General features: G+C 33.4%; 2 protein-coding genes across 3 annotated transcripts; both read right to left on the reverse strand.

Annotated features, from left to right (window-relative positions):
- Positions 1–15192: 15192 nt before the first annotated feature.
- LOC103498089 (glutaredoxin-C6) lies at positions 15193–17070 on the reverse strand. Its single transcript, XM_008460562.3, has 4 exons — positions 16807–17070; positions 16625–16713; positions 15874–15972; positions 15193–15473 (listed from the first exon to the last, which is right to left on the reverse strand). The coding sequence occupies exons 1-4, from the start codon at positions 16860–16862 to the stop codon at positions 15394–15396; spliced, it is 324 nt and encodes a 107-aa protein (XP_008458784.1). The 5' UTR covers positions 16863–17070; the 3' UTR covers positions 15193–15393.
- Positions 17071–18939: 1869 nt separating this feature from the next.
- LOC103498090 (isocitrate dehydrogenase [NADP]) lies at positions 18940–26658 on the reverse strand. Of its 2 annotated transcripts, XM_008460563.3 has the most exons (16): positions 26295–26657; positions 26022–26065; positions 25824–25933; positions 23690–23727; positions 23501–23578; positions 22589–22642; positions 22291–22392; positions 22085–22173; positions 21889–21992; positions 21711–21779; positions 21512–21627; positions 21223–21257; positions 20994–21136; positions 20560–20682; positions 20347–20482; positions 18940–19290 (listed from the first exon to the last, which is right to left on the reverse strand). In XM_008460563.3, the coding sequence occupies exons 1-15, from the start codon at positions 26527–26529 to the stop codon at positions 20383–20385; spliced, it is 1440 nt and encodes a 479-aa protein (XP_008458785.1). In that variant the 5' UTR covers positions 26530–26657; the 3' UTR covers positions 18940–19290; positions 20347–20382. The 2 variants fall into 2 exon arrangements, with proteins under 2 accessions (XP_008458785.1, XP_050945599.1); XM_051089642.1 differs by lacking the exon at positions 18940–19290 and having other exon boundaries at positions 20161–20482; positions 26295–26658.

Genomic DNA, 26658 nt, shown 5'->3' on the forward strand with positions numbered 1-26658 from the left:
GCAGACAGTTCGATGAGTTGATCCTTACAATCAAGACTCAAAGCTCTCCATCAATTGATGTAGCCGATGACTGACTCTCCCTTTTTTTGTCTTGTGTTTGTCAACTCCATCATGTTGACGATACCCCGGGTGCTATAGAAGTGATTGAGAAAGTTCCTCTCAAGCTACTCTCAACTATCAATGATTCAGGCTCCAGGTTGGTGTACCAGTCGAAGGCATTTCCTTTGAGAGTTTGGACAAACTGTTTTACCAAAAAATCCTCTAGTGTACTAGCAATTTCACATGTTTTAATGAAATGAGCAACGTATTGTTTTGGGTTTCCCTTTCCATCAAACTATTGGAACTTGGGTGACTGGTATCCATTTGTCATTCTGAGATTGTCGATCCTCTTCGTATGTGGTTTGGAATACAAAGAGAAAGTTTGAGCAAGTTCACCATATTGCATGTTGATGGAGTTTGCAATCATCTCTTGCAACTGTTGAATAGACAACAATGCATTTGAGGTCGAATTTTGTGGTTGAATTTCTTACATAATTGTCTTTCCTTTGTCAACATTCATGACAGTGTGTGTGACTTGATTCAATAGTGTTACGCTTTTCAATGTGATTCTTCAAAGATGCAATCTTATAATCCTTTTTTTCAACCACCTTCATGAGCATGTTCATCTTCTTTTCAAGCTCTGTCATTCTATCTTCACTTGTATCCACGTTAGTTACCATAACTGACATTATATTTGGTTGTGGCATCTCCTTACTTGAGTGGTCAGAGGGAAAATTATGTTCGTCAATCACAGAATTTTCTTTGATTATAATTCCACTTTTTGGTGGCTTTGACAATTGTTCCCAAATATTCTTTGCTGCGTCAAAGGGTGGCATATCCTCATATGATTGAGTTTCACTTGAGCAGCTGCGAATATTTGGTCGCATGTTGATGTCACTTAGAGCTTTAAAAGTGTTGCCTTTAGATGTCATGATTTCTTCAGATGTTCTTCAAAAAGAGAAATAGATAAAAGGTAGAGACTGTCCCACCGGGCGTGCCAAATTGTTCACATGAGATTTCAGGAGAAATGTATTTTGTAGAATTGAACTTTGTATTGATTGATATAGTTGATACAATAGTCTCTAATGTTTACTCCTTTGATGTTTACTCCTTTGATGCTTTCTCTCGAATATAAAAGAAAACTTAGATTTCTTGGTCTTCGATCTTCAGGAAGTGTTGGTCACAAGTCAATTCAAGCTTCAATCTTCTAGAATTCAAGGAAAGTTTAATCTTCCAAGTCTTTGATCTTTCAGAAGATGATGATCTCGAGATTGATAAGAACTTGCACGTCTTGAGAGCTTTTAGAAATTTGAGTCTTCAATTCTTTAGACCTTCAGTTCTTCTTTCAATCCAAAGAACTCTAAAATGAATGGGAGGGTCTCTATTTATAGAGAATTTTCATGGGCTTTAAGTGAGCTTGGGCCCTTTTGTTTGTTGGGCTTGAGTCATTTGCTTGTTAGGCTTGGGCTTGGGCATATTTGCTTGTTGGGTTTGAGCTCGGGCCCACTTACTTGTTTGGTTTGGGCTCATTATTTCTTTAGCCTAAATTGTCATCAGGTGCTTGAACTGGGTTGGATATGAAAAAACTAGACTACCCAAATCCAATCAAATTATAATCATCACAATTTTGCTGTGTTGACATGGCACGATTTAATTAACCAAAATTTCTTGTTCAATAATGATTTTTCAAAAAACTTTTTTCTAAGTCATTTCAAATACGATCTTAATTTAAATATAATGATATGTTTTAAAATGGATCTTTTCAAAAATAGAAAAAATTGACAAACTATTTATACTCCATAAAACAAAGAAAAATTTTCAAAAATATAACAAACCGGTAAAACATTTGTGGCCCATGTAACCAAGTCCATGAAATTAGTTATTTTTTAAATATTCCAGGTTTTCCCTTCCCTTTTATCGTCTTTCTTGTTCATCTTTTTTCTCCTCTTCGTTTGCGAATTTTTTTCTTTCTTTCCATCGTCTTTCTTCTTTTCCTCTTCTTTTTTTTTCAAACTGTTATTTAGTTCAAGATCGTGTATCAAATATAAAAGATCTATTTTTTTCCAAACTTTTATTTAGTTCAAAATTGTGTACAACTTGAACAAAACATACTTAGATTTTGGTAGTCAAATCTAAACAATCGTGTACAAAAGAAATAAACGATCATCTAGACAAATCAAAACGATCGTGTATCAAAAGAATCTTAAAAAAATTGTTTAGTCAAATCTAAGCTATGTACCAAATAATCTTAAAAATTAAACAATCATGTAAACAAATCTAAAAATATTTGAACAGTTTCTCAAGATTTGATACACGATCGTTTAGATTTGATTATCAAAATCTAAACGATTGTGTAACCAAATTAAACGATCGTATAAAAAAATTGAAAAAATAAATCGTTTAGATTTGGCTATCTCAATCTAAACGATCGTGTATAAAACAATAGCCAAATCTAAACGATCATGTACCAAATATATTACACACATTGTTGACGACGCATTTTTTGTATTTTCCATTATGGGCCTATGAACTTTTTTCATTTTCGAAATTGTTTTATACAAAGTAAATATTTTGCCGCTTTGTTATATTTTTTAAAATACCCTAAAACAAAACCACTAAAAGACAAATTATTACACTTGATTTTTCTATGAAATGTAAATATTTTGTCAAATATTATATTTTTGACAATTTTCATTTCATTTTCTCATTTTTCTTTTTCGAAGTTTTTTTTCTAAATTATTATTATTAGGTTATCTTTCTAAAATTATATATCTTCCCCTTTTTTTTTAATTAATGTTTCCTTCATTTTACAAGATAATGCTAGTCTATACAAGTCTATACATGGTGTTGTATATATATCAAATAAAATTCACATACATGTTTTTTCCCTTCTTTTGTATGTGTGTATGTGGATATATATATACATATATACATATACATATACATACATATACATATATATACACACACATATACATACATATACATATATATATACATATACATCTATGTACATATACATACATATATATACATATACATCTATGTACATATACATACATATATACATGTATATACATCTACATATATATATATATACATATATATAATTAATTAAATATATTTATTTAGGTTATATGTGTAGAAATCGCTTAGGAGATATATAGTTAGCGATAAAGTCAAGAAGTTTAGTTGAATTGAGTTGGTAATAATTAATAGGAGAGTTGATAAGAATAAGGAAGTGGGAAATGTGAGTTGATGCAAGTTGGTTTTTTTTACTCACTCAACCTGAATCTTCCAAATTACCCCAGTTGCCACAGTACCCTCTTATTTAGTTCAATGATGCTTTTTGTTTTTCTTTCGTTTGTTGGAAAAATTACAATTCTGAAAAAATCTTAGAAGCCAAATAACAATAAACTTCAAAACTTTATGATTTTTTATTCCGAAAGTATCATTTGATTAAAAAAAATTATAATTTTCTATTAATTGGATTCAAAATTAAAATACTAGTTTATTTCAATTTGAGTTAGCATGTTATGATAAAAAAAGCCATGATATTTTTCAAATTAGTTAAAGTGAGAAGTCTATAAAATTTTATTTCAAGACCTAGTAAAATCTAAATATCATATATATAGTTTATATTAAATTTATTAAATTAACAACATAATTAACAAGACTTAATAAAATCACATGTCAATTTCTGTAAAAACAATGTATATTATAAATTTTATAACACGAGCATTTCAAGTAGTAATAAACGACTAGTTTGTATAAACTGGTGGAAGGTATAATTTGAACTAAGTTTCTGAAAATGGTATTTCATGTATCTAAATATATGTATGACAAAAATTAATAAGGCAAAAAATAAAAAACATGATCTAAGATAACCAATATTCATTTTATAGATTACTTTATTTGGACTATAATAATTTGCATTCTAACCACATACTACAATAACTCATAATATAATATTATGTACCTAAATATATACTATATTAATATACAATTTATTATAACTCTTACTCTTAAACCATAGTAACCGCAGCACTCAAAACGTCTCCATAGTTTTTAAGAACTTTTTTTATTATTATTATTGTTGGAAAGATTTGGCTTGATTTTTGAAAACATCAAAACAAAAATTAATTAACAAATTAAGAAATTTTTAAATCAACAATTGACCCAAAAACTTAAGGTGAAAACAAAATTAATATTATATCGCTTAACACTTCCCTCACTTGTGAACTTTATATATGAAGACCCAACCAGTGGAAATAATTTTTTATTTGAGAGGAAATAACATTACAAAGGCTTGAAACACATGCCCTCCCTAGACCACCTACTCTGATATCCTCTCAAATCACAAATTTCAAATTCAATATTAGATTACCCAACAAGATATTAAAGGTTGTTGAGAATCCCACCTTGAAAAGATCAAGGAACGTATACTTCTTATAAGATAAATGTTTTACTCCTCCCATATTAAACTGGTTGTGAATTGGAATCTCATGCTATCAAATAGAGTGTTAAATGATATGATATTCATTTGTACTTATTGGACCTTTCACATATTTCAAACTCATAAGTGACAAAGAGCATTGAATTATATAATATTAAATTTGTCTTCACCAATCGGCTTAATGAAATATGTTAATCTTCAATGACAAAAAACAAAAAGTCAAATGAAGCCTTAGATTATGCAAAATGAAACCTTATATATGTTTTTCTAAAACTAAATCTACTTCTTTCTCAAATTCTAACCAATAGGTTTCATATTTATTAAGTAAAATAGTTGAGTTTATAGAAAAATGAAAACAATTGTTTAAAAAATATATTTTAATTGGGATCTTTAAAAAATATAAGGCAAAATATTTAGAGTAATCCGTGAAAATGACAAATATAAGAATGAAAATTCTCAAAATAACAAACTGTTATTTTATTTTTATTTATGGCAAAACTAACTGCCTGGAATAATTTTCAACTTTTTTCGACCAAAAATGCCCTCAACGGATGAGAACTGTCCATAATCAAATACAATATATTTAAGGAACCCGGGAAATCAAACAAAACATTATCACATAGCCGATTACAGTGTATCTGTAAACATACCCACTTATGATAATTATTAACCAAATCAAATAATTATTATATTATTTCAAAGATCCCTAACCATATTCAATTGATTTCAATATCCCCTAATTATTCTCATTTTTCCCTTCAATAATTATATATTCAAACTTTAGCTACCGATTTTTTCCTTCAATAGCTATTAACGCAATGAATAAGTTCTAAAATTTTAATGCAATGAATTCTTCCTTCCTAAAATAATGATAAACATGATGCAATAATTAACCATATACAAAAACATTAAAAAAAAAAGTAACGGAAAAGCATTTAAAACATTCAAAATTCAAATTTAAATTCCAATCATTCCCTAAGATTATGACAAATATAATGGGAATACTTAAGTTTAGATTCAAATCCCAACTATCCCTAAAATCATGCCAAATAAATTGTGATCTATCTTTAAGGTTGCCAACAAACCGGAATTAATGGAAATCAAAACACAAGATTCACCGAAAGACAATCTCAAATTTGAATATATTAGGAAAATACAAAATTCACCGGAACGTTCACGGCCATTAAAACATAAATTTCAACGAAGAACGGAGCAAAGCATATTCTTTTTGAAATTTTAACATCTTTATATTCTAAACTACTTTAGAAAAATAACTAATATTGTCTTCCCAACATTATATTCATAAGATTATGCTATATACATTTTATTTCTTTGTCCTTGTCTACCATTTTTTCGTAATATCCGACCGTTACATCAAATTAAAACGTGATCCCTACAAATGAAACAGGTACCAGTATAATATATGAAACAATAATTTAATTTAATATTCATCCCTCCTATATACAATCTACCAGTGAATACTTTATTCGATAAACGTATTCCCTTTGAATTTTTTACATGGCTTTACAACGAGTGAAGATCGTATTCGATGGTAGATGGATTGAGTCCAGTCGATATATTGACTATCGCCTCCTTGATGTATATGTTCCAGTTTCATCCTCGTTTCAAGAATTTGCAAATGGGCGGTGCAAATCGATTAAAAAACGAAGGGCGTGCAGACGGCGGATAAACGACGGTGGAAGACAAACGAAGGGTGTTATTATTTTTTATTTATGGCAAAACTAACTGCCTAAAATAGTTTTCCACTTTTTTGGTCCGAAATTACCTCTCGACAGATGAAAACTATCCAGATTCAAATGTAGTATATTTAAGGAGATCCAAAAATCAAATAAAATATCACATATTCGATTACAGTGTATTTGTGAACACACCCACTTATGATAATTATTAACTAAATCAAAAAATTATTATATTCTTTCAAAGATCCCTAAATATATTCAATTGGTTTAAATATCCCCTAATTATTCTAATTTTTACCTTCAATAATTATATATTCAAACTTTAGCTATTAAGTTTAGAATCAAATCTCAACCCTCCCTAAAATCATGCCAAATAAAATGTGATTTAATTATGGCAAATATAATGAAAATAGAATCAAATCCCAACCCTCCCTAAAATCATGACAAATAAAATGTGATATATCTTTCATTTTGCCAACCAATCGGAATTAAGAGAAACAAAAATAGAAGATTCAGCGGAAGACAATCGACCGGAATTAAGGGAAACGAAAATTTGTACTAAAAGAAGAAGGTGGAAAGCGACGGTGCGGGTGGAAAAAACAATGCAGGTGGAAAGGCATTTGAAAATTTGAAGAATGTTAGAACCGGAGAAATTTTGAAGAAAATTTTGAGAACTCGGTATTTTTTACCAATACATGTAGAAAACAGAGGAAAAATCCAAAGGTTGAAGAAGGAACAGAAGCGCGAAACGAAACAACTCACCCATACTTTGGGTGGTGCAAACCGATTAGAAAGGAAGGGCGTGCAAACGGTGGAAAAGCGACGGAAGAGGAACCGATGGCGGAAAAGCGACGAAAGAGAAACCGATGGTGGAAAAGCGACGGAAGAGAAAGCGACGGTGGAAAAATGGAAGAGAAAGCTACGGTGGAAATGCGTCGGAAAGCCTTTACAGAAGATGGTTTATTTTTTTGAGAGGAAAAATTAGAAAATTGAAGGGAGTGCATAATATGTATTAATTACAGGCTATTTGTGGTTTTTCTTACTATTGTATTTAGGAGTCTATATTATAAAGTAGGTAGGGGCATTTAAGGCATAGTTATCTCATTTATTGTGTGGAAATTAACTGTTTTGCTATTTTGACAATTTAAAAATAAATTTGTCATTTATCCAAAGTAAAACTTAGATTTTGCTATTCTTCTTGTCGCCCCAAATATTTACACTATATAGAACAATTCTAAAAACGAAAAAAAAAAACCCACAGGCCCACAATGAAAAATACCAAAAATGTTTCATCAACAACGTGCGTAATATATTTGGTAATGCACATAATATATTTCATAACCGGTAAAATATATTTGGTACACGATCGTTTAGATTTGGCTATTGTTTAGTACACGATCGTTTGGATAGCCAAATCTAAACGATTTATTTTGTCAATTTTATCGTTTAATTTGGTTACACAATCATTTAATTAATTGGGTTACACGATTGTTTAGATTTGGTTACACAATCGTTTAGATTTGGTCGTTTAGATTTGGCTACACGACGTTTAGATTTGGCTACACGACGTTTAAATTTAGCTACACGACGTTTAGAATTGCTACACGATCGTTTATATTTGACTACCCTAAATCTAAACAATTTCTTTTTCAAAATTTGGTACAAGATCGTCTAGATTTGGCTAAACGATTTCTTTAGATTGGGTTACCCTAATCTAAACAACATAAAAAAAAAAAAAAAAAAAAAAAGGAGGAAAAGAAGAAAGACGATGCACGCAGCGAAAAAAGAAAGAGAAAAAGAAGAAAGACGATAGAAAGAAATCAACAACGTAAAAAAAGAGAGAAAAAGAAGAAAGACGATGCATGCAGAGAAAAAAAAGACAGATATAAAGAAATCAGATTTGGTTACCCAAAATCTAAGAAGAGGAAAATAAGAAAGATGGAAAGAAATCGCAATAGAAAAAAAATTATAGGAAGAAAGACGATAAAAAAATCGCAGAAGAAAAATGGAAGGGCAAACCTGGAATATTTAAAAAATGGCTAATTTTATGGGCTTTGTTATCGAGTCATAAATATTTTGGTAATTTATTATATTTATGAAAAAATTTCATTTTAATTCAGTTTTTTTAAACTTGACTTGATTTTTTAAAATATTGGAAGAAAGTATATGAAATACAACAAATTTATTGGAAAAATATGTGTTTATAGGCTTAAATTTCAAAAATAAAAAATAATGATCAAATAGATACTAAACAAACTCTTGGTTTTTAATTTTATTGTTTTTTAAAATCGACTTAATTTGCTCTCAAAATCTTATCATATTCCTCGTAAATATAAAAGGTTGAATTTTTAGCCAAAATATAAATTTTAAAAAATTATGAAGTTACTTTTTGATAGAAAGTAGATAAAAGAATATTTAATTTAAGCATTGTTGGTATTTATTAATGTATATATATTCTACTGTAATTAATAAGATAATATCTTTACACCAAGGAGAAGGGGAGATAAATACAAATTCTATGAGGTAAGAAAGGCAACAAATAATACAAAATAAGATAATATCTTCTCAATTACAGTAGAATATATATACATTAATACCCTCCCTCAAACTCAAGGTGATAGAGTAGCTGTCAGCTTGAGTTTTGTACGCAATTGATTGAAGCGAGTAAATGGTAAGGCTTTGGTGAAGATATCATCTGGTTGCTCAGTGGTGGAGACAGGTTGCAAAAGAAGTGTGTTACTCAAGAGATGATGAAAAATGAAGTGACAATCATTTTCGATGTGCTTTGTACGCTCATGGAAAATATCATTGTGGGCAATTTGGATGGCACTACGATTATCACAATGGAGGAGAGTGGAACCCTGCTGGGGAACACCCATATCAGCAAGAAGCCAACGAAGCCATAACAGTTCAGCGGTAGTATCAGCAAGAGCACGATATTCTGATTCAGTACTAGAACGAGAGACAACACTTTGTTTATTACTACGCCAAGAAATGAGAGAATCGCCTAAGTAGAAGCAGTAGCCTGTTGTAGAACGCCGATCAGTGGGATCCTCAGCCCAATCTGCATCAGAATAGCCAAATAATACAAGAGAGGATTGAGAAGAAAACTGAAGTTCATGCCCCAAAGTCCCCTTGATATAGCGAAGGATACGTAGTACGGCAGTAAAATGGATGGTTTGAGGAGCAGCCATAAATTGGCTAACAATGTGAACAGCATATGCCGCGAGTCACTGTTAGATAGATGAGACTGCCAACTAGTTGCCGATACAGACTGACATCTTCAAGAGGAACACCATCATAAGGGGTCAAATGAACATTGGGATCTAACGGCGTTGAAGCGGTGTTAGAGTCAGTGATTCCTGAGTGAGCTAAAAGATCAGAGGCATATTTAGCTTGGGACAATAAATACCCGTCCAAGTGTCGAGAGACTTCAAGGCCAAGAAATTAGTTAAGAGATCCAAGGTCTTTCATTTCAAAATGTTGACCAAGGTAATGTTGGAGATCGGATATGGCCTCTGGATCATTACCAGTGATAATCATGTCATCAACATAGAGAAGAAGGAGAACAATTCCCTGGGGTGTTTGGCGAGTAAAGAGCGCAGTGTCATGAGGACTAGAAGTAAAACAAAGTTGAGTAATGGTAGAGCTAAATGTGGCAAACCAAGCTCGTGGAGCCTGTTTGAGGCCATATAGTGCGCGACGCAAGAGACACACCTTGTGAGGAGAAGAAGAAGTACCAAGAGGTGGCTTCATATACACTTCTTCAAAAAGAGTCCCATTAAGAAAAGCATTTTTAACATCCATCTGAGAAGAGGCCACTGCTTGGCAGCAGCAACAGCTAATAAACTGTGAACAGACGTCATTCGAGCCATAGGAGCAAATGTTTCTTCAATAGTCAATACCATATTCTTGGGAATACCCTTTTGCTACAAGACGAGCCTTATAATGCTCAATAGTACCATCAGAGTGAGTCTTGATTTTGTAGATCTATTTACAGCCAATGGGTCTTTTACCAGGAGGTAAGTCAACATAGTCCCAAGTATGCGTCTTTTCAAAAGCCTGTAATTCATCATTCATCCTTTTCTACCATAAAAGGTCAGTACTAGCCTCTTGATAAGAGGTAGGTTCAACAAGGAAAATAACAGTGGAAAAACAATGATAATCTTGGAGATGAATAGGAGGTTCCCTTACCCGAGTAGAACGACGAGGAGGGGTGTTTGGAGTAGGTTCAGGACTACCATCAGAGATGGACAATTGGTCCGAGGTTGCCGAAGTAGGTGCAGATTGAGCAAGATCATTACCAAGAGGGGACTCAGAGGGAGGAAAAAGGTCAATAGTTATGTCAGTGAAGAAAGGTTGAGGACTAGAGAAGGAGGTGTGGAAGGAGGACAAACGAGAGAACATAGTGTGCTCCCAAAATGTGACATGGCGAGATATATGAAGTCTATTGGAAAGGGGATCCCAACAATGAAAACCTTTATGTTCTGCGCCATAGCCAAGAAAACAACAGAGGCGGACACGTGGTTCAAGTTTAGTGTGTTCATGAGGATGCAGAAGAACAAAGCAGGCACAACCGAAGGTTTTAAGATTAGAATAGTTGGGAGGAGTACCATATAATTTTTGAATGGAGAGATGTTCTGAAGAATGGAGGAAGGAAGACGATTGATAGTATAGACGAATGTAAGAGCTGCTTCACCCCAAAATTTCTCAGGGCATGAGTCAGAAAGAAGGAGGGCACGTACTGAGTCAAGAATGTGGCGATGTTTGCGTTTAGCACGTCCATTTTGTTGAGAAGTGTGGGGGCAGGAGCGCTGAACAAGAGTGTCCTGTTGGGAGAGAAAAGATAGAAGAGTGGAGTCTTTATACTCCAAGGCATTATCGGTGCGAAGGGTTTTGATGGGACAAGAGAATTGGGTGCGAATCATATTAGCAAACTCAATATAAGTGCGAGATAATTCAGAGCGATGTTTGAGAAAGTAAATCCATGTAAATCGAGAGAAGTCATAAATAAATAAAACATAATAGCGATAACCATGGACAGTGGAGGTAGGGGCAGGGCCCTAAATGTCAGAATGGATTAAATCAAAAGGTTTATCAGATGTAGAAATGGATGTAGAAAAAGACAAAGCAGATTGCTTAGCAAGTTTGCAATTTAAACAATTAAAAGGGACAAACTTGGTAGTACTATTTAAATGGTTAATAGAAATTAAATGACGCAACTTTTCTGAAGAGGCATGACCAAGACGAAGATGCCACTGATATGTATCAGAGTCAGTGACAGGGGCAGAGATGGAGGAAGGAGAAGGGACCTGAAGTGATAGGAGCTCAAACAATCTTCCCACTTTGCGACCCGTCCCAATCGTCTGTCCCGTCTGCGGATCCTGAACCTGGCAACCATTGAGAGAAAAAGAGACAGTTAAGCCAAGGTCGCACAATTGACCAACAGATACTAGATTAAAGGTTAAGTTTGGGACACAGTAAGTATGAGGAAGATTCACACTGGGAGTATGAACGGTGCTAATGTGGGTGATATTCATACAATTGCCATCAGCAGCATAAATGGGAGGTAAAGATTTAGTAGGACTAGGAGTGTTCATAAGAGAATAATTAGATGTCATATGATTGCAACAGGCAGAGTCAAGAAGCCATCAATTACCTAGTGAGATGGCAAATGCAGAGGAAGATGATGAAATTAACTGATTTAACAAACTTTGGAGATCACTTATCTAAAACTGGGGGTGGTAGGATATCTGAAGTAGCAGCAACAACAGAGGAGTTCCTGGGTTTAGTGAAGTTCTTGCTCTTGTAGAATAGCTTCGAGGTCGATATGGTTTTATGGGACTTATCCAGAATATGACCTGGTTTATGGCAGTACCTGCATTCTATTTTAGGACAATCAATAAATTTATGACCAGTGAGCTTACAATTCTTACAAAAGCTCCAGGTGGTGAATAAGTGCTGGCAAGAACAACATCAGAATGTTTAGAGAGATTGATGCCAAGACGTTTTTCTTCAAATAATATTTCTTGGATAGCAGCATCCAATGAGGGCAAGGGACTGCGATGTAACAAGGCAGCCCTAACAGCTTCATATTCTGGACGAAGTCCCATAAGGACTTTAATAAGACGAAGATGATCTTTACTGATTTTAGCTTGATCAAGTTGAGTCCAGATAGGTTGAAGCACGGCTAGATATTCATTAACTGATTGTCCAGCTTCTTGATTAAGATTAACAAGATTATTGTGCAACTGATAGTATACGCTAATCCGACGAACTTAAATCGTATAGACAGAAAATCCCATAACTCCTTAGCACTTTCAAAAGCATCAAATTGTGTATGGATAGCAGGAGTTGATGTGTTACTAAGCCAGGTGATAATCTGATGATTTTTGTTGTCCCATTCTTCAAGGCGTTCGATAAATTTTCCATCATCTTCCTTGTCTTGTTTGGTCGGTTTGGCAATATCACCCGTGACAGTACGCCATAATTTTCGTCCAATTAAGAAGCTTTTTATTTAATTTGCCCATGTAATATAATTAGAGCCATCAAGAATTGTGCTAATTGGACAAGCAATTTCACTTTTCTCCATCTACTTACAAGAAGAAACCAAGTCAGCGAGCAATAATAATTAAATAAATATATAAATAAAAGGAGGGGGTTTTCGGGTCGGGTTTCAGGCTAGGGGCTGGACACGGGTTTGGGTCGGGTTTTGGTGTGAGGAAACAGAAGATGAGCGGGTTTCGGATTCGGGTTTCAGGCTAGGGCTGGGCGCGGTTTCGGGTCGGTTTTTGGCGTAAGGAAACAGGAGACGGAGCGGGTTTCGGATTCAGGTCTCACGGAGATGGAGATGCACGCTCAGATTTCGACTTCGGGTCTGTGAGGAGACGGCGTCGAATCTAATAGAGACGCACGCTCGGCTTTCGGGTCGGATAGGCACGCGAAGACGAAACACGAAGAGATCTGACGGAGCGATTTTCGACTTTCGGCTTCGGACGGCTGGAGACCGATTTCACGGAGATCGAAGCGTCGAAGGAGGTCGGAGACTGGAGCGTGATGCGACTAAGCTTCGACTGATGCAGTGGCTCGGGTTCGACTAGGTTTCACGGAGACCGGCTCGCACGCGCACAAACTGGCGCGACTTCGAAGATCTGAAAGGCACAGAGAAGACGCGGGCGTCGGATGGGTATCGACGGCATCGGATGGGCTGCAGCGGCGGCGGATGGGTTGCAGCGGCGGCGGATGGAACAGTAACCTAGGTTAAAGATGGCTCTGATACCATGTAAAGTTATTATTGAATATTTTTCTTGTATATTTACACCAAGGAGAAGGGGAGATAAATACAAATTCTATGAGATAAGAAAGGAAACAAATAATACAAAATAAGATAATATCTTCTTAATTACAGTAGAATGTATCATTTTGTTAAGCCTATAAATATTACTTTTATTTTCAATTTTCTCCCATTGTTACCAACCTTTATCAATTATTTAAAAAATCAAACCAAATTGAAAAAAAATATAATAAAAGAATTAAATAAAATGTATTCAATTTTAACAAACAAAAACAAAAAGTGAAATAAGCGAAATGCTTACGGACGAGGCTTAGAACCGAGTCTTTGGCTTTAATTTTAAAGAATCAAAACCTATTAATCAAAGGATTACCCAAACTACGCTGAAATAATTTTAAAATATAAAAGTGATAATCATGTACAGATTGGTATATCAATCAAAATTTCAAACAAATACGTGTGTGGATTTATATAAAATTTACATTCCAATTACTGTTGTTGAGTTGTAACAATAAAAAGATTTCGGTCAACATTTTGAGACTTCGACCGATAATTTCTCAAAATTTTGGTTTGATTTTTCTTTTTTTACCAATTAAGTGTATATGGCCTTATTTTAATTACAATGACTTGGTGTACATGTCAAAGTATTGTTGACGTGGGGTTGAACTTTTAGATCATTTCCACCTCTCTTGATAAATATCAATTTATAATAATTAATTGTCTAATTATCAGGGGTTGAAAAGGAGACTTTTTAAGAATATAAAAAAACGAAATATTTACATTTATGAACAATTTCAAAAATAAAAAATAAAAAATATCTTTATCAACAATGCACGTAAACACGATCGTTTCGTTTAATTAATTGAATTTAGTATCGTTTAGATTTTTGACTACACAATCGTTTAGATTTTTTAAAATTTTGGTATACATAGAAAGGACAAACTTGAAATGTTTAAAAAATGACTAATTTTGTGTAACAAAATTTTGGTATACATAAGAAGGACAAACTTGAAAGGTTTAAAAAATGACTAATTTTAAAAATGACTAATTTGTTATATTTCAGAAAAGTTTCCATAAATTTAACCAAACACCAAAGAATTTCCATAAAGTTTGATTACAATCACCCGGCTAATTATTTATAATAATAAAGTGATATTGACGTTTAGGAAAAAGCACGAATATATGGTAAAATCCTTACAACTCTAAGGAAAAATTGGTTATTTTGTTTCTTTTCATAAAGAATAAAAAAAAGTTTTTCTTTTACAAATATACAGATCAAAATATTTAATAATAAAAAAAGACATTTTCGGATACAACAGAATAAACCATATTTACAAAATCAGTGCAACTCCAAATTGAGACTCGGGACTCCGAATTGATCTAGATTCAGAACTAATTCAGACCAACTTAAAAGAAAATGTTTTTCAAAAACCCCTTTGCGTAAAAATTGTTTAAAATACAATTTAAAAAAAATTGAAATACAATTTTAAAAAAATTTTGAAATAATATTTTTTAAATAAAAAACTTGAAAATGTAATTTAAATTTAGATTAAACTTCAAATAATCCAAACACACCGTGATAGAGATTGTAGCTATACCCACATGCATACATTAATATCTCTAGACATTTAAATATCGAATATTCAATATACATACATGAAACAAAACCAACTAAACAACCGATGTGATCCAAACAGGTCAAAAGATTAGAGTGTAGGAAACCCCAAAAATATATCATTAGATGCAAAGGAAGCATAGATTCCTTCCAGTTATTTCTACAATCCACTATGGAAACACTTTTTTTTCATTAGAAATGCCAACAACAGAGCAAGAAAAGCACAAGTAGAAAGGTAGGTTTATTATTCATCTATATGTACCCAAAGTAATAACATACTCACACTCCTTCTCTAAGCAGCAACTTTGGCAATTGCTCCTGCTTCAGCCAACAGAGGAACCAATCTTCCGCTGCTGTTCAGTGCCATCGTATCTACAAAGCAACACCAAAAAAAAAAAAAAGAAAAAACTTAGGTCGATAAATTATGGTATTTTAACCCTTGATTTCTCTCAAACGTGGGTTTGTCTCTTCAGAACTCACTCCTACATGGATTTGAGTAGTAATTTGATTTCACAAAACTTTGCATGTGATGTACTGATAATATCAATTAACAAATAATAGGAGTTCAAATTTGCAGCTAAAATCACAGTTTAGGCGGATGGGAGAAGACAAATTTGTGAATAAAATAAGTTCAAAAGTTTCTGTGAATAAAATAAGTTTGAACACAGATATCTTAAATCGTCTGTTGACCCATGAGGCAAATTTAACTCTATATTCACCACTAAATTCAACCTTTAGATAAAGGCATTGTCAGAGGGTAGAGAGCATTTACCATCACAGCCACCAATGTGCTTCCCACCTATGAAAACATTGGGCACGGTCCGTTGCCCAGTAAACTGAGCAAGTGCTGCTTGTACCTCCCTTCCATCACCTTTAAAACACAATTCAATACAATTAATCAGCAGAAGACAAAATTTTATACTATGCTATGCGAGATTAGGAAGAAAATTTATGGTCGTCAAAGAAAAGTCAATAAAATTTGCTTCGAGAATCCAATTTTGCAATCAGATAAAAGTTCTACCGAAGATGCCAAAAGAATATCATGGGCCCAGTCGAATATATTGACCAAAGGTCCAAAAAAATCGATGTTTCACAGCCAAAAAAAAAAAGGAATAATAAAGAATAAACAAATTCTCAATACAAGTAAACAAACATTCACCGATGTCCCTACTTATCTTTTCACTAGATTCCTTCCAATACCCATCATTCAAACGGAATCCATTTGAACACTTTGAAACATGAAAAGACGTTCCAAAATCAACAACAGTTGATTCATAATAACAAATGAATAGTTGAAAAACGCTTTTAGTTGTCCTTTTGAAAGTTTTCCTTACCTTAAAGAATCAGAACAAGAACATGCATCGAAAAATAAATCTCTCCGTAAACATCAACAAACAAGTTCAATAAAAAAAAATCCGAAAACCACAAAGTAATCAACATTTCATTAATCGGCAAAAAAAAAACGAAATTGTTACGAAACCAAAATCCGCAAGCAACAGAACACAGAAACATATTATACATACTCTCAGTATCCAATTCAATAGCCTTGAAACTGACTCCTAGTTTAGTCAACAATCTCTTCACCTGGACGCAGAATGGGCAGTAACTCTTGCTGTAAAGAACACACAAAAATATCATCCATTCTTGAAATCAGGAAAAATCCTTACGAGAAAAATATTCATAAGACAAAGAAGGAGAGAGAAACCTGAAGACGGTGACGGGATTAGAAGCCACGATCTCTTTAGCCTTCTCCAACGCCATGATCGATTTAATTTTTTTTTTTTTCTCTCGATTCGAAAACCCTAATGATGATGAGAGCTCCGAAAGAAATGAGAAACACAGATCAAAGGAAGAAACCCAAATTCGAAATGAAAAATAATGAGGGTGTATGTGTATATATAGAAATAAGAGACGGCACGTGTCGATGGTGTGAGAACTCTTTTAATTTGTCACATGAACCGTTGGATGTATTGGTTGAGAAGTCTATTTTTTCTTCTCCTTTTTATATTCCATGGAAATCATTTTTCTTAATTAAAAAATAAATAATGTTTTTAGATTTTCTTTTGTTTTAAAAGACGGCATGAATGTGAAATGAATATACGATTGTTTATACATAATTCTAATTCAATTATCTTAGTTTGTAAATTTTTACAATAAAAGTTCCTTTGAGTTAAATTTCTTTTGGTTTGTTTATTCGAATTATTTAATATTTATTTAAATTTTTGTTTTAGAAAGAAATAAAATAATTCATAATAAAAATTTTGATTTAATTATGTTCATATAATTTAAATCTAACAGTGAGGTATAAAATTTAAACCAAATTCAACCTAAATGAGTCGATAACCCAATCAAAATTGCATGAATTTGAATTTGACTCGATTTACTGGATGTTCTTTTCTTATGATTGTCTTCTTTAAAACAAATTTAATTTTCAAATAATAGAAAAGTTTTAGAAAAGAAAATCACATTTCTCTTCTAAACTCAACGTCTCACCCCTCACAAAATTAAATGAAATAGAGAAAAGATAGAGACAAAAAAACCATCCCAAAAACTCAAAAGTCAAGAGCGTTTTGTTTGTTACACATTGTAGACTAGGTCCACAAATAATGCGAAGACCATAAAATGAACGACTAACGGACAAAGATCACGAGAGAAGAGATGTTATCCATATGTGTATCAATATAAGGATGTTTGTTATTCGAGAGTCTATACGGATTAATTTATACCGTATCCATTAATCTCAAGTCAATCCTTACATCATATCAATTAATCTCACAATCGAGTAATATTATAAAGTCGACGAAGTTGTGATTATAATAATTGTATATTCAAAAAATAGCTTCAATTATTACTGTTAACCTCAATTTTTATAAGTAAAATAATAAACATCTCAATATCGATTTATTAATTGTATACTTTTAATGATATATACTAATATTCTCTTAGGGAAAAATAATATGCGACAAGCACACCCAACTAGAACACTTCAAATTAATTTGACTTTTGTCGTTCATTTTCTATTTTCTTCAAAGTTCAAAATTCAAACAATAAAAAATATTAAACTATACAATAGGATCTTATTATTTAATTGAATTCATTGGCTCCAATCACATTTTTCTTATTTAAAACAATCTAAGCGTAATTTCTAGAAAAGTTATAATAATATAAGAAAATCTCAATGCAATATTCGACTCATAAACCCCTTCATATTAAATTCAATTATTTCATCTTATTTTATTATTTCTGTCTAGGTTCAAACATCGGAATAGTAATTACATTCACTATTACATTTTAATTCTAAAACATTAGTTAAGACAAAAAGAAATCTTCACACGTTATTGAATATAAAATTGGTAATGAAATCAATATTTTTTTTAAATAGAAACTTATGAGGTATGAGACTAATCCACCTCATATCCCAATTTTATTAAAAACAAAGTAGTTATAAAGTAAGGCTAGAGATAAGACCGAAAGATTCCTAACAAAATCAACATGCAGCTAATTGATATATCGTCATTACTTATTTGTTCATTTTTATTTAAATGGAGGTCTAAGTTATTGATATAATTACTAAGTAGATATTTAAACTTATTTGTTCATTTTTATTTAAATGGAGGTCTAAGTTATTGATATAATTACTAAGTATATATTAAGTTTAAATATCGTCAAAATAAGCATAGCTCATCAAATATGTACAATAATTTTGAGGTTCGAAATTCGATTTTCCCATCCATATTATAAAAAAAAAAAAAAAAAGTTTGGTTTCAAATATCAATATAACTCAATAAAGTATCATACACGAATTTACTGGAACCTTGGACATGAAAAAGTCGAACAATGCAGATTGAAATGTCATAAGACTTCATCAATTTTATTCTATATAAATATGGCTGTTAATACATTACATCAATTTCCTTAAAATGATTATCGAGTATAAAAATGAGAGTTGACATGACCAAAATTGATGCAAGAGAGTATTGGAGAAAAAGAAATCCAACCAAACATGTGGTTTGTAGCCATATTTGAAACACAGGTATTCAAAATCGAGCACAAATCAAATGCTCCTTCTTGTATGGACATTAGATGCCTATAAGACGATGTGAGAAACTAGTTAGACACTCACCTCGTGATATTGAGCATTCCTATGAAATAAACGTTGCGTTTGCGTGTTGACAAATAGGAAAAAACCCTGCAAGAAGAGAGTAGGCTCTTGAGGAGGGTCTCACAGATACAAGATTCAATGGCCCCTGTATGTATGCATCTTATGTTTAGCTTATTTTCCTCCTAGTTTGGGATTTGATCAAATTATTTCAAAACATGCTCGTGACTTTTATCCTTTTTTTCTAAAATAGAAAAACACATCCATCGATTGATGAAGTAAAAACTTCAAACCTACTGGTGGATTACTATTGATGGTGGATTACTATTGATGATAATGAAAAAATAAAAAAAAATATTTTTAAATACAACAAAATGAACCAAAATATTTATAAAACTTAACAAATTATCACAATCTATCTACGATAAACCACAATAGTCACTAATAGTGTCTACCAAGATAGTCTCTATAGTCTATCTTGATCTATCACAGATAGATTGTAATATTTTGTTATATTTGTAAATATTCTAAAAAATGTTATCATTTAAAACAATTTCCCTCAAAGAAATACTAAATTTAGTTGATCAAATATTTTAGGACAAATTGCAAAAACCGCTTAAAAGTATGATGAGTAGTTGCAATTATTCCATCAAACTTAAATAATAAAAATTGATCCCTTACACTTATACAAAGTTAAAATTGGACTCTCAAGCTTTCATAGTTTTAACAATCGTAACAATGATAAAAATTTGAGGGTTCAATTTTTATCATTTGAAGATCTACCATTTCTACGATCACTATAACGCGTAAGTGTAAGTGTCCAATTTTTGCATTTGTATTAGTTTGAAAGCTCAATTTGTCCATTGGCAATTTGAAGGTGTAATTGCAACTACCAACACGCGTGGAAGTTTTTTGCAATTTGCCCAACATTTTAATCTAATAACACCATGAACTATCACATTATCAAACCACCAACGAATTCACAGCTAAATTTAACTAGTAATTTTCTACATTCAGTAATAAGTATTTTGGCAAAACTGATTTGTTCGGAGTAAACTATAAAGACAACAATTTTGCTAAAGTGTACCCGGCAATCACAAAACCAACTTTTGCTTCTGTAAAAGAGGAAGTAAAGAATCATCTCACCTGGAAACCAAATCTCCATCTCCAATAACAAGCCATTTAGTTAACCGTTACAGGAGGAAGTTGGAGTTTCACCACCAGATTCTGTGCTACGGCATCAATAAACTCCTCAGTGTTCAAGTAAAACTCCCTTGACACCCTGCATGAATCACATCTAAATAATTCTGAACTTGAAATGTCAAAGTAGTTAATGAGATGAAATGCTTGAACTTTTACTTCGGTCCATGTATCAGCAGGGCAAGATCCTTTGTCATTTTCCCGGATTCCACCGTCTCAATGCATGAAGCCTCCAATTTCTGAACAAAATCCAGTAGCCTGTGGTTTTTATCTAATTTGGCCCTGAAGAAATTTAAGTACATCAAAAAATTGTCAGTTTCTACTTGGTTCACTACTTACAAAGCCCCATTACAATATCTGAATACGAACAAACCATAAAGTTGCAGCAGTTTAGTTTTTAGTGAACAGATGGTTGGTTTTGGTGCCTATAGTGAAGGCAGAACTTCATTCTTTACATCAAGAACTTTAGACCCGGAAGTGAACTACATTGAAGTATCATATAATCTAAAGACACTGAAAGGCAAACATTACATAACAGTACAACTATGACGCCTTAAGAATCATCAGGCCAGAGATAGAGCTTAGTACGATACCTATGCTCAAGGCCCCGTGTCCATGCAAAAATAGAAGCAATACTATTTGTACTCGTTTCTTGTCCCTTTTGATGTAATCGGTAATGTCGTGTGACAGTGCCATGAGCCGCCTCAGCTTCCAACGTCTTCCCATCAGATGACAACTGCAATAAATCTCAATTTCTAAGACACTTGTTAAGGAATGGATCCATGGAAATGGTACATGCAGTTCATATTGTCAAGTACTGACCAGCACAGAAGTCATTAGCCCCAAAGAACCAAATCCTGCCAATGGAAAATACACATTCAGATTCGATGCAACCAATACAAAAAACAACAGAGATCATTTGTATCAACAACAACTATGAGATGTTAATAACTTGCATTCTCTGATCAATGCAAGACATTAAGAATGAAAATGAGGAATAATACATAATACAGAAGATAAAAGTGACTTAATAAACGTGGTTAATGTTAAAAATTATAAATGCACGTAATATTAATGAAATCCGGGCAATTAGAAAAGTTGATAGCATCACCCTGTGCAAGTAAATCACTCTGAACATCCCCATCATAATTTTTGCAAGCCCAAACGTATCCACCTTCACTTTTTACAGCATAGGCTACCATGTCATCAATAAGCCGATGTTCGTACCTAAATACCAAATATAAATATATTCAGCTAGAGGCAATAGTTAGGCAAAACTATAGAGAACCAAATATTTAAATATAATGAACCATATCGAATTTTCTTCAAACTTCTGCTTCCACTTCTCCTCATACACTTTTTGAAATATATCCTTAAACCTGCAGCCAAGTATTAAAATAAACTATCACTTAGTCAATTTCTAGGATACTGAAAGCAGGCTCAACACCACAAGCAACTAATAATCACAAGGAACGAAGTAAGGATTACCTGCCATCATATTTCTTGAGAATTGTATTTTTTGTGCTCAAATACAGGGGCCACTTCTTCTCAAATGCCAGTGACATCGAGGACTCTGCAAATGCTTGAATAGACTGCCGATTGCAAAGGAACGTGTTAAAATACAAAGGGTCATATATGTGATTCAAAAACTGAACAAGTTAGAATAAATAAATAAATAACCAACCTTGTCAACATTATACATTGTAAGTGCTATGCCTGATCCTTTGAAGTCATAAACCTCGAGCTCTCTTGGTGTCTCCCCATTTTCTGGAACTGAATAGAAACAGAAAAGTAAAATAGATAAGAGTAGAAAATAAAAGGTTTGGGGATGAAAAAACAGTTGCTCAGAGCAATACATGAGAATGAGTGAAGAAAAGAAAATTATCTCACCGAACACCATTTTAAGCTTTCCAGGCCCTGGGATGACAGTATCAGTGGCACGGTATTGATCACCAAAAGCATGCCTACCAATGCATATGGGCTTCTTCCAACCTGTATTAACCAAGTATTATATTATGTTCTATTGAGATGTTAATAGTCCCACGTTGGAAAAACCAAGGGACTCACACTCCTTATAAGGTAGATAGGCTACTCCTCTCATTGCCAATTGGTTTTGAGATGGAACCCCATACTATCAAACATATTCCATAGTGGAATACAAGACAAAATCATAGACAATGAAAATTACCAGGAACAATTCTTGGGATGTTTTCACATAAGATAGGTTCTCGGAAAACAGTGCCTGTACGAAAAAGTAATTATAAATATGAAGCTCGAAGTCTTTTTTATAGGACATTAAAAAGATATTCCCAATTACAAAACCTTAACCACGTTAGAATATAAGTTTTTCCTTTTTTTTTTCTCCCCCTTCTTTCTAGTTAGTGTCGAGTCCAACAATACTTGCACTTAATCATCTGTAATACTTTAGGGGAAACAAAATCATCTCAGAATAATGAAAGCACCAAACACTTGTGTCCAACACTTAGAAGAGTTGTATCCTTCATTGCTTTTTTCACATAACACATACGAGTTAGGACAGAGCCTGGGGGAAACCTTTTCTAAGCTTTTGGAAGATCTTGCAGCAAAGTCCACATAAAGAGCTTGATCTTCTTAAGACTATTTAGAGGTGAAATGCCCCCTAAGGATTTAGGAATCAAATTGCATTTCATAATTGATTTAGAGGTGATATCATAATCAAATTGCATACGATAATTAATTGATTGAAATGCCCCCTAACAGAGGCAAATTCATACTCTAGTTCTGCTCAAATTTTCAGTGATTGGGAGGCAGTTCTCACTAGTTTTTCTTTGGGGAAGGGAGTCTTTCACCCCTCAGCCTCTAGGTTGCATTGCTTTTGTGATTAATCAACACACTTGCATTGTTTCTTATTCAAAATTAGAAAGGAAAAAAACTGAAGCAAATTGAGGAAGCCAGCAATTCCTTAAGCTTCAAAAACCAAGATTCTTCTTTGATAAAGTGGAATACCTAATTTTATCAATAAACCTCCGCATAATGTGTAAGTTTTACTATCTTTAATTTCCTAAAAGATTGCACAGCTTTCCCTTGAAAATAAGAGAGAGAATGTATTTTCCAAACAAACCATTAAGAATGTTCCTAATTGTGCCATTGGGACTTCTCCACATAGTTTTAAGTCCAAACTCTTTGACTCTGGCCTCATCTGAAAAATGAGAGAGATCAAGAGATATCAATTAAATTGTTAAAGCGGATAATTATTTCCATCATTTGGTGATTGTAAAATATGAGAATAAAATGAACACAAATGACAAACCTGGGGTGATCGTAGCACATTTTACAGCAACATTGTACCTGCATTCAAAAGGTTAGAAGGACCAAAAGAAATAAAATAATGCATAACTGTAATTTACGCATACAAACTGAACATTCATAGAGAATAAATAAAAGAATACAGAAGGAGCCTATAAAGACAACACCCAATAATTGGATCCAAAGCAACACCTAAAAACCTAACAAGACTAAAAATAATAATGATAAATAAATAAATAAATAAAGGGCTCCAATCCAAAATAATGTGACCGAGAGAATAATTAGAAAAGTATTTTCAAGTAGATGTTTGAAGAGAGGCATTAAACTTGGCAAGAGCCGACACCTTTTCCCATGACCTCTTAATCCTCTAAAAATTCCTTCATTTCTCTCTGGACAAATGTCCCATAAAAATTAAAATAAAATAAAACACAAAGCACACAACCCTTATCTCAAAAGAATGGATGTAGTAAGACCACCTCCACCTCCATCATGAGAAAACAATCATTGTAACTGATCACATTCAGACCAAATATCTTCAAAAAAGAATCCCAAATTGAGAACGCAATCTTGCATCTCCAGAGAATACAACTCAAATTCTCAATACCCTCCCTATAAAGAATACACTACTACAACCCAAGCCAAAAGAGGGAGAAAAGTGTATCTGAATGCAATCCATAATGTTGACTCTCCCATGTAATGCTTACTGGACAAAGAACTTAACCTTCCCAGAAATTCTGACCTTCCACAACAAGGATAATAAACGGTTTCTAGGTGTGTTATGGGTACCCAAAAGGAGGAGAAAAGAGCAACAAGGAAAACCTTTGGAGGGATTGGGAGACCAATAAAAAAAATATTTCCCCTACTTGGTCAAAGATGGACCTCACCCAAAAGAGAAAGGAGAGCCAACACATCCAAATCTTTCCCCATCCAAGAGAGAGGGCAGAAAACCAAAGTTAAACAAATACGAATTTGAATAAAAGGCCATGGAGGGATGCACACCAACAAAAAAAAACAATCTGACTGACCAAAATCAACCAAACTGACATCAACTGGCCAAATAGTCTTTGCAATATGAAAAACAATTTTGAGAAATCATCAGTATTGATTAGATTTTTTAAAATATATAACATCTAACTTGTTTCAGGTTCTCTCTAGCTTTCCTTTTTTTTCTCCTCACTTTCTCTATCTTTTCTTCTCTCTTTCTCTCTTCTCCCTTTATCTTATTCTCTCTCAGCACTATCTATCTACGCATCTGACCTCCTCCATGCAATTATACTTTGTCCATCTACTCATTCTCATGTTATTCATCTCCATCTCCATCGATAGCCAGGATGACTCAACTCGCTCCATCTTCATCAATTTCATAAAGCATTTCAAAACAGCCAACTTAAATCTAACCAAAATTGATAGGTCAGTTTTCAGTGTTAGTTTGTCCAACTGATTATCATCCTTAGGGCTAGAAAAAACAATTGTTTGAGCCATCCCTAACAAAGCAATAAACAAAATTAGCGGGGAAAATGAGCACCAACAAAGATGGCTTTCTAGGGCTTCTGAATGTGCCTCTTAAATCCCTAAGGGAGACCCATTTGAAAAGTCAGGCCCATATAATCTTGTGCCAAAGAATATTCAGCTCCAAGGGAAAACACCACAACCATATAGCCAAAACAGCCCTATTGCAAAGTCTAAGATTGTCTATGCCCAAATAACCAAATTCCACTGGTCTCGTTACCACCTCCCACCAAACCAACTCGACACCCTCCCATGGAAAAAATGTCAACCCCATTGATTGACCAGAGGTTTAGTGGTATTTTCTTTTCTAGACTTGACATCAATGATACTTTCTTTGCTAAGCTTACTAATTCTTCTCCTTCCTCGTTTTAAAAAAAATACATCAACAAGTTATAAAGTATAACAACCAAGCAAAAACCAGTAGCCATGTTCCTAATGCAATCTTACAAGCTATTTTGTTTACTTCCTCATCTCAGATTTCCACCCACAAATACATGATTCACAGTTTGAACAGCTTCCTGCCACTTTTGAACGACCATGCCATTTAGCACAAACGAATAAATAATGTTGAATCCAAAATAAGGAAATCGCCAAAATATAATAGCTGAAAATCTAACAGCTTAACATACTTAAGAGTGGCTTCTGCACTCTCAACGGTAACTCTGTCATCAGTGGCGTCCCGATTCAATATCCCCAAGTCATAATATTTTATATCCAAATCCAAGAACGGGAAAATAAGCTACAATGTTATGAAAACAAAATCAGCATCAGACCAACTCACTAAAAAATTAAAATAGGAAGGGAAAAAAAAACAAATGTAACCATACTTTTTCTTTTATCATAGTCCATATGATCCTCGTCATTTCATCACCTAAATTGTAAGAAAAAGAAAACAAAAAAGCGAAGCTGTAACAAGCACCCAAATGGAAGACAACAAGTTTACAACACAAAAATCCGAATAATCAATATTCATAACAATAAAATTAAAGCTTTCAACAGAGTTCAGCTCCCTAACTTAGAAACAAAAACCCAAAATCATAGTCAATTAAATTTGATTTAAAATAAGGGGGGATTGAGAGACTAGAAACACGATACCATACCGTCCATTTCGACAACAGGATTCAAGACAGGAACTCGATCAAAAGCAGAAGGAGAAGAAGCGTAGCATCGGAGGGAAACAGCATGGGAGCGAAGGGGAGAAGTGAGAAAGCGTGTTCCATTGAAGAGAGTGGAGGTGGAGGTGGAGGAGAAACGGGAGGAAGGATTTTTAAGAGCAAAAGGCGAAGAGAAGAGAGTAGTAGTTGACATGGTGGTTCGTATTAGTCTGGGCATCATCTCATCCCAGAGGTTTCGGCATTTGGGAAATGAGAGGGAGAATTTATAGTTGGAGTTTTCACAGACGGGGTTTATGCCGTCCTGCCGCTTCTTCTTTCCATTGATTTCATGATCGGTGTGGTAAGTAAA

The sequence above is a fragment of the Cucumis melo genome, chromosome 9 (assembly GCF_025177605.1).
Source record: "Cucumis melo cultivar AY chromosome 9, USDA_Cmelo_AY_1.0, whole genome shotgun sequence".
Taxonomy (NCBI): Eukaryota; Viridiplantae; Streptophyta; class Magnoliopsida; order Cucurbitales; family Cucurbitaceae; genus Cucumis; species Cucumis melo.